A 15082-nucleotide genomic window follows, 5' to 3' on the forward strand; every position below is an offset into this window, starting at 1 on the left:
AAATAAGCTTCGATCTATTTATGTTAGGGCTTGATTTGATATTCAGGAGGAAGAAGCTTGATTTTGGAGGCAAACTACCCTTCGAAGCATTTCTGGCCGGTGAGTTTATCTTCTGCTGAGGAATCTGCCAAGCTATCACTGGAGCTTAATGGTTTGAAATCAAGTTTGCAATCATTGCATGATGACTTACAAGCTGAAAGAAGTGTAAGAGATATGGCTCAAGTGTCCTTAAATGCAGCACAATCAGATAATCTTGTAATTAAACAGAAATTTGAAAATGATGTACAAAACATTATGGGTAAAATAGATATGTCTAGTGTCCTCGTGCAAAAGCTTCAGTCAGAAGTTGCGACTATTGCTAACAAACTCAAGATTAGCTTTGAAGCTGAAGAATATTATGCACAGCAGCACAGAGAACTTCTATCTGATTGGACAAAATCCAGTATATATATACTGATGTCATACTTGTTAAAAGTGCAACTACATGTGACATTTATTTATATATCTATATATCTATATGTATGAATTGAAGATGGATATTTTTATACTATTAACAAGTTCTTAATTAAATATTATGTCAATTTTTTTTATTTGTATTTAATTGTTATTCATGATTAGTAATTTTATTTTAATTGGTTTTGAAAACAATATTTTAAGTAGTTTATGGATGTTAAAAAAAAAAATTACAAATGTGTTATAAATATCATTAAATTATTTTTATTATTAATTAATTGAACATATAAATATCTATACAAAACATATTAAATATAAGTAATAATAAAACTTTAATTAAATATAATATTTAATTTTTTTGTAAATATAAATATAATTTTAAATCTTTTCATATATAACAAAATAAATACTATAATTATAAAATAATCCAATCCAGTCCGATCCTGCACCAAACATGGGACAACTAGTCCAACATTCAGTCCAGAACTATACCAAACACAGTATTATCCTGTCCGATCCGAACCTATCCTGTCCGATCCCGTCCGATCCGGATCTATCCTGCGTACCAAACACCCCTACAAACATTAAATTACTTATTTACATAATAATTGTGTTCTCACCCCCAAGTAATGGATTATTTTCTTATAAAATAGAGATTGTATACAGAACAGATAGAACTGAAAAAGGCAAAAAGGAAGAAAAAAGAGAGTCGAGAAACAAAGATCATCACCACCTAAATTGGCTTCGATTTCTCAAATCTCTTTCCCTCACGTTCTGGTACTAAACCGAAGAAACAAATTCTATCCAAGCAAGCAGAAAGTGAGGGAAAAATGTGCTCTGGAGACGGCGACTGCAGGCCTTTGGGCTTTCTACTGGGCCTCCCCTTTGCTCTTCTCTCCCTCCTTATCTCCATCGTCGGCGTTGTTATCTGGATCGTCGGGTATAATTCTCATTCTACACTGATTCTAAGTCGTTTTTACTTTCTGGGTATCTCAATTTTCTTATTTTTGTGATCTTTCGTGCAATTTGATTTTATTGGTGGTTGAAGTTTTTTCTTTCTTTTCTGGGTGTGATTTTCATGCAATTTGGTTATCTGGGTGTTTGAAATTCATTGGACTTGGATTGACTTAATTTTATTTATTTATTTATTTTTTGGGTGATAGATTGACTTAATTTCTTCCTATTTTGCCTTTTGGGTAAATAAAATTATCATTTGTTTTTAATTTTATTTTCTGGTCCACAATATTGGGATCTAACTGGGTGAGAAATTCTTTTGGGATGTGAAAATTTTTGAACAGATTATTGTTGACGTGCATATGTCCTTGTTGTTTGTGTCTGACGGTGATCGTGGAGATGGCTCTGGAACTGGTGAAGGCCCCAATTCATGTCATGGAGTGGTTCACATCTCAAATCCCTTGTTAATCTCATTCTGATGGTTATTAAAATTTAAAAAAAAGAAAAAAAAAGAAAAAGAGAACTTGTTTTTCTTTTCCATTAGATTCTTGTTGGGTTTTTATAATTCATTGGCTTGCCTATTTTCTTTTTGTTTATATGAAATTTGCTTAATCTGATCATTGTGGTGGTGACTTTGGTTTGGACTGGGGAAAATTGGGTGGTGATCGTCAACGTAACTGGTTTATGCAATTTTAACTTCTTCTTCTTCTTCTTATTATTATTATTTCCTGAAGGAACAAAAAGGCATTAGAAACTAAATGTAAATTTTTTCTACCTTTTTTTTTTTTCTTTTTGGTTATCCTCTTGAGATTCTATACTGCTGGTAAGAGCTACGCAATGAAAGAATCCTAGCTGCAAATGGATGCTTTTTAGTAGTCTTTCCAGCCTTAGCAGCTGGCTAAAGGGATAAATACCAAAATATAAAAGAAACAAAAGTACAACAAAATATAAAAGAAACAAAGTGCTTCTGTTATCAAAATTTGAAGAAAATGACAGATAGAGTGGGATTAGGAATTGCTTAGTTAGAAAGAGTGTATATGTATATAATATTTTTTTCTATCTTGCAGAAATAAAATATTATATCATTTCTTCCTGTTCTTGACAATCTGGGGTGGCCCACATCTCCCAGTCTTGATCAGTCCAAACAGTAAAAATCACCATTTGAATTTTAGTAGTTTTAGAGTATAATAGGTCATAATTTTTTTATATAGTTTATATGTATAAAAACCCTCACCTTTTTTTTTTTTTTGGCTTTTTTTGTCTTTTCTTTTTTTTGGTCAAAATAAAGCCTTCACTTCGATTGTGAGTTATGCATATGTTTTTTCATTTTACTTGAATAAACAAATTGGAGTATCTTTTATTTATTTATTTATTTATTTTTTGGTTTTTTGGGTGGAAATCAAATTGGAGTTTCTATATAGTAATTAGGTGGCCGAATATATATATATATATATATATGTTTCTGTATGGTTCCAGAATCCGCATATGTGGAGTAAAGTTTCTTTCAATGACAATTATATAATGATACCGCCCTATTAAAAGTTGGAAGAAAGGGTTCCTTGAAGCCTTTTTTTTTTTCAGATAAATATTCCTTGAAGCTTTTTGACAATGAAGGGTTCCTTGATGCTTGACCTAACTGTTAGGTTGATTTTAATATTATATTTGTTATGAGCTCTGCTGGCGTATAAGGCACGTGGATTTGGTGATGTGTTTAGCTGGAACGTATTGGGTTGACTCGTCCTCTAAGTGGGTCTTGGTCCATTTAATGGAGAAACATTTACGGGCATTTATTTGACAAAGGGTCCCACTCTTTTCCCACTTCTCCTAGTGCGCATTTTGGGAGTGCGACAAGAATCATATATAATTTCTTTTTTTTTTAATAAAGTAATGTATACTTTGAGTTAAAGAAAGAGAAAGAGAATCATGTTTTTACCAAGAAAACAAAGGGAAAAAAATAATTATGTGTTTCATTGCTATTATATTTTGGAAAAATTAATAGTCAAACAATCGAACAAATACACTACTCTTTTACCCCAAAACAAAAAAAAAAAGAAACCAAATAGCATTCTCAAGTCGGTTGATATAATTTTTATTATCCGATTTTAATACAAAGATTGCTATAGGCCATTAGATCCAAAGTCATATTTTTATTTAAATAATTTTTTTTTATATACATAAAATGGCAAAGGTAGTCTTTAGCTATTTGTGGGCCTTTTGGTTGGGAAATAATTTGGTTGATATAAATTTTACAATATAAGTTTAATTTAGTTTATTCTATTATAAACTATTAGGGGTTCTTAACTCAATAATGATGTAAAGTAATGTTATAAGCATCATCTAATTTTCCAACTATATATATGTCATTAATTTAGTTTATTCTATTATAAACTGTTAGGGGTTCTTAACTCAATAATGATGTAAAGTAATGTTATAAGCATCACCTAATTTACCAAGTATATATATGTCATTATTTGATTGATTAACATATTAATATAACATAAATATAGATAAATCAATTTTTAAATGGATAAGTGTAACTAAATATAGACCAATTAAATAATAATATTTGTATACTTAGTAAATAACGTGGTAGATTAGATAATGCCTCTAATATTATCCAATAAATTAAATTAAACTAAGAATGATAATAGGATTATCTTAGTATAGAATATCAAATTACAATACCCATGCCATTGTATTCCTTGAGTTCAAGCTCACGCAAAGGGTTTAACTCACATATATTCAAGCTTAAACCCGTTTTAATTTAACAAAGCTTACTCCATGCAAATCCATTAGCTTAAATTCTTTCTTTGGCCCAATTCTTAGGCCCAAATTTTATTTTATTACTTTTATATTATTGTGTATATATATATATATATATATATAATTAAGTCCTTATATATCAATGTATATACATATAAATTGTTTTTCACCTTAAAATTATATTTGTTTACATACGTACTTGTATATATATATATATATATATATTTATATTTATATATGCATTTGGTTTATATACACATATGTCTATATCTTCTTCTACCTCAGTATATATATATATATATATATATATATCTATAGTCCTATCATTATGGATGAAGTTGCCCACCACATGGTGGCGAAGAGCAATTTACAACTATCATATCTACACAATTTGCACAATCTGATGGTAGCAAATGACAAATTTTCTCCTTATTGTGGGGGACTTTCCCACCATGGAATTTTTTGTATATGTAAATATTTACATGTATAATATAATTTTCAAGTACACTTTCAACATATTTTTATATAAAAATAGAATATTTTATTTTTGTAATTTAACTTTACAAGTAACTATTTTTATTAGATCCCATCTTTTGCTCTCTTGCCAAGATACAAATTTCTATTGTGTTCCTAAAGTGCTTTCATCAACTCATCAAGTTACCTTAACTAAAGGAGAGACAGAGAGAGAAAGAGAGCATGGGGAAGAGAGGATGTTGTCCATTTGGATCTCTTCCCCAACACAAATCCACTTAAAAGCATTACGTCTATCTAGATTGTAACAACACCAAAGTATCTCTGTCGTACAAGTTTGATCGGGTTTGACCAAGTGGCGGTATGTGGGTTTTAGGTTGACTTTTTCTATGGTCAAGGTTTTAATTTGATTGATGTACCATTGTTTAGAGCTTGTCGATATGAGTTCATAAACCGCGATGCTAAATTCCGAGTTACAGATTAAAAGTTATGGCTTTGAAAAATTTTAAACATCAGTTTTATATTAGTGTTAAAATCATTCCTAGATTTTATTTTGCTAGTGACCTAAGGCTCTATATAAGCGTTAGAAAGTATGCCCAACGATGAATAAATTTCAAAATATCTATTTTATTCCTTAAACCCGAGAAATCTCTCCCTAAATACATGGGTTTGAACCAGGTTAACCCGAATCAGTTTAACGCCCAAACAAAGTTGTTGCTATTTTGCATCCTTTCAACCACCAGCAAGCTACATGCACCAGCCAACCTTTTAGCTCGTCGACCGATAGCCTCACTCCTTAAGTTTTCGGCCGATCTGCCACTGAACACACCTAGATCAAGCCGGCAAAGCTGGAGGCGATGGACAGAATGAGTCGCCAAAGTTTATGGGGTTTTTCAACTGTTCTAGAACAACCCACACACCTCTCCCCTCATTTTTGGACCTTCTGAATCCATTACCATGCTTCGTTTGCTAAGATTTCTCACCGTTTGAGAGATTTATCAACAAAGATTTCGACCAAGTTTTCCAACAAGTTTTCCAATCATTGATGACATTTTTGGATTGAGGTGAACATACCATTATATTCCTTATCTCTTAAGCTTTCCATTGATATAAAGTTTGTAAATTTTTTATCTCATTTGATAATTTTCCATTTTTGGATTAATTAGTTAAATACGGGGTAAATATAGATTGTGCTTGGACAAAACTTGGTCAATTTGGATAAAATTGAAGTTGGATTAGTAATTAGATATTAATGAGACCCATTAGAAGGTTCAATTTTGATAATTAACCTTCAAGTAAAAGACTCTAGTTTTGGATACTGGCTCTTAACGGTTTGCGGTATAATTGTACCATTCAGTGTCTAATTTATATAATTTTATAGTTGTGTAAATTATTTTAGGACATATGGTACACACCAATGTCTTTGGTTTAGTTGTTGGAGCCTGAAAATATTTTATTATGTTATAGTCATTCGTATTAAGCTTGTAGCCGACCTTATGGAGGAGTATGAGTGAGCATTGAGAGTACTTGTGAGTGGTTATATTTTTAAATAGTTTTGAGTATGCCTATATAATATATACGTGGTTTAAATATTTTACGTATATATCATTTGATTTAAATGTTTATTTTATGCATATATGAATATTTGCTTTTACATATATATGCTATAATTTTATTTGACTTTTGACAATATTTTAAATGGTTTCAAACTCTACTAAGTTCATAATGAATTGCAGATCATGGTATTTAAATATCTTGGCATTTGATTTGAGGTTTTAATCGTTTTGGAAAATAATTGATTTGAGAAAGCAGATAGGAAATTATATATTTTTAAGCATGTTTGAGTGTTTTATTTTTTTTAAGTGCTTAAAAATGGGTTATGTGTTATATATTTCACTATAGTATTTATGCTTGTACATGAAATGATGGTTTAGAATTTTTGAAATATTTAAATAAAAGGGTTGGATTTGAATATTAAGTTATGCTTACTGGTACAATATTGTTTGGAAAAGTATAATTTTACAAAAATTATTTTATAAATATTGTACTGTTATTTTTAATTAATGTACCATATAGTGCCACTATTTTGATTTAGTATTATATTATAGTGCACAGGTTGTTACGATGCTTGTAGTACGTTAAGGGTCGTGAGGTGGGTTCATCCCACATGTTTATATTGCCACCATGCCTTTAGGACGTTAAGAGTCGTGAGGTTGGTTTATCCCACAGGTTTCTTTCTTTTACCGTTAAGTAGTATTTTGGGACGCCGTGTATCAATTGGCAGTGCTACGTATATTGTATGGTACATTGTTTGTATTTGTAAGTACATTTTTAATTTTTCTGATATTTATAATTTCCCTGCATTTTCATAATTATTTTATAAAATTATGTTTATATTGTTTTATACTCAATATTTACATTATGATTAATCCAGTTTATAATATTTTTAATAGACAATAATTTGTACTATTTGATCATCAGTTTTATGAGATTGTTTTGGGGTACAAATTTGGATTTTGTCAAATGATTTTCAAATGGAGAACCTTTCAAAAGAGTGGAATGGGATGTCTTGAGATAAAAAATTATAAAAACAAAATATTATTTTTCTATTGTACTATGCCACTCATTAAGATATCTTTATCTTGCATTTTATTTGTTTTTAAATTCATTACCCTAGGTCTAGGTAGTTAGTTGACAGTCTACCTCTCACATCGCCATGTTGTTTGTGTTTCCTACAGTAGCAGCAAAACTTATCTTTCCCTATTTATCTCTATTTTTTTAGATTTATTTGCATCAGTTGTATTTATAAATTTTACAAATACTCTTAAAATGCTTTGATCTAAATAGTGGATATGTACTGACCCTAATATGTATGTGTAGTTATAACCAGTGGTATGCGGGGCTCTAGTTGTGGATTTGCATGCTGTTATAGCTCTATCTTTATATATTGAGGTATTTGATATTGCATGCATTTGTTTGTTTGAGATTTAAGTGAGATCCAATTGAATATTCTCTAGAGATTGCCCAATGGGACTTCACTATGTGGGACCACTCGAGATATCTTGGGACGACTCTCGGGGCATATCTTGTCATGGATACCCATTATCATGTAATCAACCTACATATTTTTTTCATTCTTGTTGTCAATTAAAGAAAGCACCATTTTATTATCCTTTCTCCATTTTAACCATCATTACTTTTTTGCTTGCATTTATTTGGTGGACAAAATATGTTTTGTGGTTAAAAGAGCAATCTAGAGGAGGTTTTGTCTCATTATCTAAAGGAAGAGCCTCTCCTTCTAAGGGAACATGTTCTTCTCCCGTTTTTTCTATTTTTGCCATATCACTATAGAAAGCCTTAGGATTAGCTCTGACAATCCAAATGACTATCTAGACGACCTTTTAGGCTTAGTGAATACTTATTTTCTACCTATAAATCTATATCCTCCCTTCTCCGAAACACCTTACTTCATTTCCAGAATTAGTTTATTAAGTCGTCATTCATAGATAATATTTTGAGGAAAAACTGCTCTTAACTATGTTATAAAGTTTGCTTCTTATTTTTGCCTAAAATCATTTCCCCTTATTTGGCTTTATTATAGATATATTTTAATACCTATTCATGTTATAGGAGCTCATTTATTTTATAAGTAAAAAAGTTTGGTACATTTTCTATTTAAATATATTGCGTTGCAACTAATCTTTTCTTTTCTTTGGAAAGCCTTATCCAAATTTCTTGTTTCTTTGTCTTTTTCTTGAGTTTGTGATCAGGTTGTTATTCAAAATTAACTTAAGGTGCAGGACACCTAACTTGGCTCCACCATTCAAATAATACAAGGGGTTTGATATGTGCATGTGAAAGGATCATCTATACAAGCTAATCTAGATGTATTTGTCAAGCTCGAAGTACATATTTTGACTACAACATTAAAAGGCAACTCTATTAAGGAGCCACTGAAGAGCTAAGGAGTAAACTGCAATCGAGAATGTCACCCACAACCATAAGAATTTAAACCAAAGCATGGAAAATGAAGGAGAAAGTAGTTTCAACTCTTTCCAAAACCATGGAACCAATCACAGAGGAGAGCCCACTCAAAATGATATCAGTTGAGAACACCAAGCAAATCAAGAAAGTATAGTTAATAGTATATGACATTTGAAAGAAAATCTAACCAATTTGCATAAAGAGGCCATCCATCTGGATGGATCTCCAATCCAAGGACAGGGAGGCTTTTGTTGCTTAAAGAAAGGAGGAGCCACCATCTAGCCAACTAATTTTCTTTTCACAAGCTAGTGTACTTGAACTTCTAGAGTAAAAGCTGCACAAGCCATCCAAGAAGGATTTTAAATTCATTCTGTGGCTGCTATATCGAATGGAATTAATCAAAATACTTTAATTACTGAGGTATGAAAGCCCACACCTTAATTTATTTGATGGAAGAAGGAAAACCTAAAGTCGGAACACAAAAAGTAAAGAAGGATATTCCACCTCCATATATAGATGCAGAACCAACCAAAGGAGGCAAGTCGTTTAAAGTGATGTTACCATAAAGGATTTGGTGCATGCCATTGGAAGTTCCATGTTATAAAAAGCTTGCAGGATATATATGATTGATTTGTAGATGCAGTTGTTATACCTGGATTCATGCCTCTATTATAGTTTATTATTTTTATATCTTATGCTCAGTTGATAGGAAATCCATATAATTTGTGTATTTTCTTATTTGTAGGTAAAAGAAAGAATATTTGAAAATAAGTTGAAAATATGTGTTTTAGAACATTCAAACAAAATACCCTGTTGAAAACTCTCAAGGTCATTCTAGAAAAATACTGAAGTCTGCATTATCGGTAGTATTTCGATCATATTTGGAGTTCTAGATGGAGTTTTAAGGTGATTCTAGGTGGAGAATTTTTTGCAATAGGATTAGCAATTTAGTACCAGTTTTAATTTGAGTTTGGAGAAAATGTGCAGTTCGACATATTTGCAGTCCTGTGGAAAAACTGAATTCTAAATGCCTTCCACATGTCTAAATGCTTATGATCATATATGCTTAGAAAGATAAGACATATACCTAACTTTTACAAGTGTAATTAAAGCAAAATAAATATATTTAGGTTTCCAAAATGTGTTCTAAAGATAGGCTGATGGGATTAAAAGGTGTTTCTTAAAATTTAAGGAATGCATGTAGGCTAATTTGTGTGGGGGCCAAGTTTTAAATGAAAGTTATTTAACAACTTGCAAGACTTATTGAATAAGTCCTTTTTCAACATAAAATTGGTCAGCACATATGTAAATACCAAACTTTGATTTTTGGGAAGAAACTATGGAAAAGGTGGTAATCTTGCCACCTTGTGCAATCCAAAATCCACCAAGGTTTGCACCTTCTTTCTTTCTTTAAAAGAAATATTTTGTTAAATGGCCTAATGCAATATTTATGTCTGTGATTTATGTTCCTTTTATTGTCTTTTGAATACCTAATTTTTATTGTATTTAGCTTAGGAATTGTCTTTTTGTTGGGTATTGATTTTATTTTGTAAAATGGCTATGTGCTGAAAACAGTGTTTCCAACAACATAGGTCCATTGTTGGGGTTGGAATTCTCTGAGCTTTTAGAACGAATTTATGATTTTTGGATATGTTGTATTAGACATGTAAATGAAAATATAGAAAAAATAATGACTCAAAAAGGCCTTGGGAAGCCCAAGCTATGCAGGTTGAAAGTTGGCATAACTGCCAAGATTTCCAGCAGATATGGCCCATGGGTTTGAGACGAATTGGAGGCCTTACCCAATTCTTTTGGACTTGGTATTCTCCAGATTTCATCCTTAATATTTCAACATACCACATGCCAAAATTCAATCAATTTGGATGAAGATATCCCAGCCTTCTATTTGGTCAAAGTAGTGGTATAGGATTAGGTGGAGACAGTTTTTTGAAATTCAAAATCTCACCAACTCTTGTCATGATTATGCACTCACATGTGAAGCTGGTGGTTGAACGGTCATGTATCATAATTTTGAGTGGGAAATGTGTAAATTTTGAATTTTAAAGACTTTCATTTGGTCCCACACACACTTCACATGTATGAGACAAGTTTTGTATTTATATATGCAACAAATGAATGAAAAGCAAAAATGAATTAGTATGCTGTCTAGTTTTGTGTGGCCTACTCTAACATATTCTCTTCTTCTTTATCTTCTTCTTCTTTATTCAAAACAAAAACCCTAACAATCTTAAATATCACCATACCAAAAACAAACATAAAAATCACCCAAACATCAAACCAAAAACCGGATCAAAGGTTGTGCACAAGACTAACACTTTGTGTACAACACTCTTGGCTAAGTAAACCCAAAACCACACCAAACTCCAATAGGAACTTGCCCACCTAGAGAACCAATTTCAAATCCAATAAGTTTGCATATGTAATTGCCACTAAAGTCATGCCCACTTGTCCAAAGATTTGATGCTTTCACATGTTGTTAGCTTAAATATCATTGAAAAAGATTTGATGCTTTCACATGTTGTTAGCTTAAATATCATTGATTCCCACATTATAAAAGGACTTTCTATGGTTAGCCAAGAAATCCGTTACGTATAGATTTACTTTCATGAGTTTTGAGAGGAGTTTTGGGAGAGTTTGAAGGTGAAGTGGCAATAAAGATTTGAGAAAATAGGAGTTGATTTCTCTTTTCATTGTTCCTTCTTTTCAAGCTTTTGGAGACATAAATTGTAGCAAGTAAAGAAGGAGTTGAAACAAGCATTGTGTAGGTTTGGTGGAGCTCCAAGATTGAATTTTATACTATAGTTTGCTTAATTCTTTTCATTGGTTGTTTGTCAATTATGTTGTCATCAAATTCCCTTGTTTTGCACTTTATAGTTATGAAAGTTCAATATTATGATTGTGATTTTATTTGTATTCTTTAATAAGGTTTAAAATTCAACAATATACTTAATCCTTTATTCATGACCGCTTAAACAATTTATTTGAGTAATTTGAAATAGTGTGACAGCATGATTAAGTTATAGTCCTTTGATGAATCACATATTTATTCTAAAAACAAATTGAATTCTCATGCCATGTTAGAACCTTAATCTTGTACTTAATGATATTGCATGAATTTTAAACCTTAATTAGGTTTAATTAGCATGTGAAAACAACTAATTGCCTTGTGTAATAATTATCTCAAGTGTGTGAAAACAACTTTTGATAAAGCATAGTGAACTTATCCTTTAAATCCCTTGTTATGTATTTGTATTTAAATAATTAGTGGTGACGTCATGTGGTGAAGTCATAGTCCGTGTTGCATTATTATTGTCACATGACTTAAATTTATTTATTTTCCTTGTAATTTTATTATTTAGTTTTGATAAATTAGTTTAGTTATTATTTACTTTTAATTGAAATTTGAGTATTTAATTTAATACTTATATTTAACTTTGTTTAATTAATACAATTATTCCCTTGGGTACGACAAATTGGTTAAAACCATTATATTACTTGATTTTTGTTGCACTTGCAAGTATTTTCATAACAACAGCCCAAATAGAGAAAAAACTAACATTCAACAAGTAAGCTTTCCTATCACAAGCTAACTTGCTTGTGCTCTTGAAGCAAAACATGCACAAAGTCATTCGAAGGAGGATTCAGAGCTACCATAGTAAGTGAAGCTGACATGTAGTAAATCACATGGGGGCTTCCTCCATTAGAAGGGAGAGTAAACACCATCAACTATCTCATCAATTGGAGCTAATGTGGAGTAGACCACATTGGGGCTGCTACCATTTAAAGAAAGAAAGGTTAACTTTTTCCGTTTGAAGAGGACTCAAAATCCGTCAAGATGCCACATTTAGAGGAGCTATCCTAAATGCCACATCCAAAGGAGCTTTCCTTAATGTTACATCTAGAGGAGCTATCTTAAATTTTGCATTTTGTCCATCAAGATGCCACATCCAGAGTAGCTATGCCAAATGCAGTGTATGGAAAAGCTATTCTAAACTCTATATTTTCGAAAAGATGTCATAAAAGGCAAGTCTAATGGAAATATCCCAAACACTGTATTCAAAAGAGGTGTCCAAATGCTATTTTTGCCGAAGTTATATCAAAAACTATATTGAGGAGTGCTAGGTGCACTCAAAAATCCACTCTTTTGTGCACTCTTCATTATATATGAATGGCACGTGTTGTTTTACTTTTATGAAAATCATGATGCTCATTACATAAACAAATATCCATTATTTTTCATCTTTATTTACTAAATTGCCATTTTTATTGATTTTTGTTCCAAAAGAAATTTCCATGCACGTGTTTTAGTTTCCATACACCAAATTGGCATTCTTTTCATATTATTTATTTTAGCACTTAATTTTTGTAATAATTGCCATAAATTATTTTTATTCTCTCTTGAATTTTTTAATTGCTAAATGAAAATTTGTAAAGTGTACTATACAAAACTTGATATTTTTATTAATATTTATTCATTTAACTCTGTTTAAAAATATATTACTGAAAAAAACTTTAATGAATTAATTAAACAGGGATAGAAATAAATAAGTACAAAAATAACTATATTACATTTAAATTTGCTGGAATTAAGAATATATGTAATAGCACAAGCTAAAATTAGTCAAGCATAGTACCTTTTTTTTTCTTTTTTTGGGGGAGGGGGGGGGGGGTGATGCGAATCCGCCCGAACCCATACAACCGACAACCCGCTGGGGTGCCGATCCGTTACGGATGAAGGTGGGACAGATCACTAGAGCCCTAGCCAAGAAGTTCAAGGACAATCTTGCTGTCTTTATACAGGGAATAAGTCATATTCAAGAGGGGTTGGCCATATCTAAAGAACCAAGGCTTGTTTTACTCATACAAGCAATAGAAGCCAAAACGGGCCCGGGTGGCGGTTTTGGTACATTTTTGGAGTCCAGGAAGCATGAAATGTTCTAATGCTTTATGGGTTCAATACATATGCCTAATAGGTCATGGAATCAAGTTAAAGCAGCCTCAAATGCAATAAAAAAGGGCTTGTATGGACAGTATCAACAATTTGGCCGAATTTGCTGTATTGCTTGCTGGCTTTATTGTATTTTACTGTATTAGCCTTTTCTTATTTTTCCAAGCATGGGCAACGAGTGGGCCTTCATAGTCAGCTTATTTGGCATCCTACAAAGCATCTAGAAGCTGATTTGGAGCTCAAAGAGGTCAAAGATTGATCAAAGTTAATTTGATCAAAAAGGCTAGCATTTTTAGTTTCCTAATTTATTTTTACTTTTTGTTTTAGGAAACTACCATTACTTTTTGGCTTTTATTTATTTATTTATTTATTTTCTAGAAAAATAACTTTAGGAAGGTTTTTATTTTATTCGTTCCATTGTAAATTAATTATAAAGGAATTAATTAATCAAACTTAGATTAGGAAAGGAAGTATAGTTTCGGCCAACTAGGTTTCTTTATGTGTGTGGCCGGTTTTTCCTAGGGTTTTTAGGGTTTATTTTGTTTCTTTCAAACCTATTTAAAGGCTTATTTTTCAATAATAATACAACTTTGATTTGATTAAGAAAATACTTGTGAGATTAATTATCTCTTTGTTCTTTGAGAACACCTAAAACACCATTAGAGAATTGGTTGTTTTAGCTTGACTTATCAATAGGTTTTTCATCCCCTATTGTGGCATCTACATTATACCAAGGTTTCTAACCACATGTTGGTTAGGGGTTGAGGTTAATTCCATTAGAACTTGAACTTAATTAAGATCCGGACTAATATAATACGGGTTTAGGACCAGGTCGTCCTAGGTTCGTATCAGGGGGGGGGGGGGGGGAAGCAACCTCTTTATTAAAGTAAAAAGCAAGGAGAAAATCATTACTGCTTTATCTAAGCACAAGAAAACTCAACAGGTATATAACTACTAAATTTCATTTTTTCCAAAATTTCTATTTTGACCATGTAAACAACATATTGGAAACTTCTTTTGTTAGACTTCCTATTTTAATAGGACTAGTCTTTTAAGTAGAAATTACAAAGAAAAACTCACCAGTCAAGTTAAAAAAAAAAAATAACACCTAATGTTATACTAGACCAATAGTAAAACTATAATGAAGAAAGTGGAATTGAGCAATTACTCAGAATAGACAAATTGCTTTCTGGATAACCACTCAAGTATCTTTGTTCAATACACAAATGAGACCCTAAGTTTCATCAAACCTATTAATTTCCAACAACAAGATGAAAACTAAACCTTAACATATATAGTGTGCACAATGAAAATTGAAATGGCACAAAAGATATAAGATAAATAGGGTATAGCCAAATTGACCCCAAAAAAAAAGGGTATAACCAAAAAATTAAATCTAAAAATGTATAACAATGGTTCATAGAGGAGGAAGTTCATTCACATGTTACAGCCTATGTTCTTTCCTTCACCTACTGTTCCTGAAATAGT

The 15082-nt window shown here is 31.4% G+C and overlaps 1 protein-coding gene across 1 annotated transcript; it reads left to right on the forward strand.

The window, feature by feature from the left end:
* Window positions 1-1073: 1073 nt before the first annotated feature.
* On the forward strand, window positions 1074-2125 carry LOC107417131 (signaling peptide TAXIMIN 1). Its single transcript, XM_016025703.4, has 2 exons — window positions 1074-1393; window positions 1752-2125. Exons 1-2 carry the CDS (start codon window positions 1284-1286, stop codon window positions 1873-1875), a joined length of 234 nt encoding a protein of 77 aa, XP_015881189.1. The 5' UTR covers window positions 1074-1283; the 3' UTR covers window positions 1876-2125.
* The last annotated feature ends 12957 nt before the right edge of the window (window positions 2126-15082 follow it).

The sequence above is a fragment of the Ziziphus jujuba genome, chromosome 4 (genome assembly GCF_031755915.1).
Source record: "Ziziphus jujuba cultivar Dongzao chromosome 4, ASM3175591v1".
Classification (NCBI taxonomy): Eukaryota; Viridiplantae; Streptophyta; class Magnoliopsida; order Rosales; family Rhamnaceae; genus Ziziphus; species Ziziphus jujuba.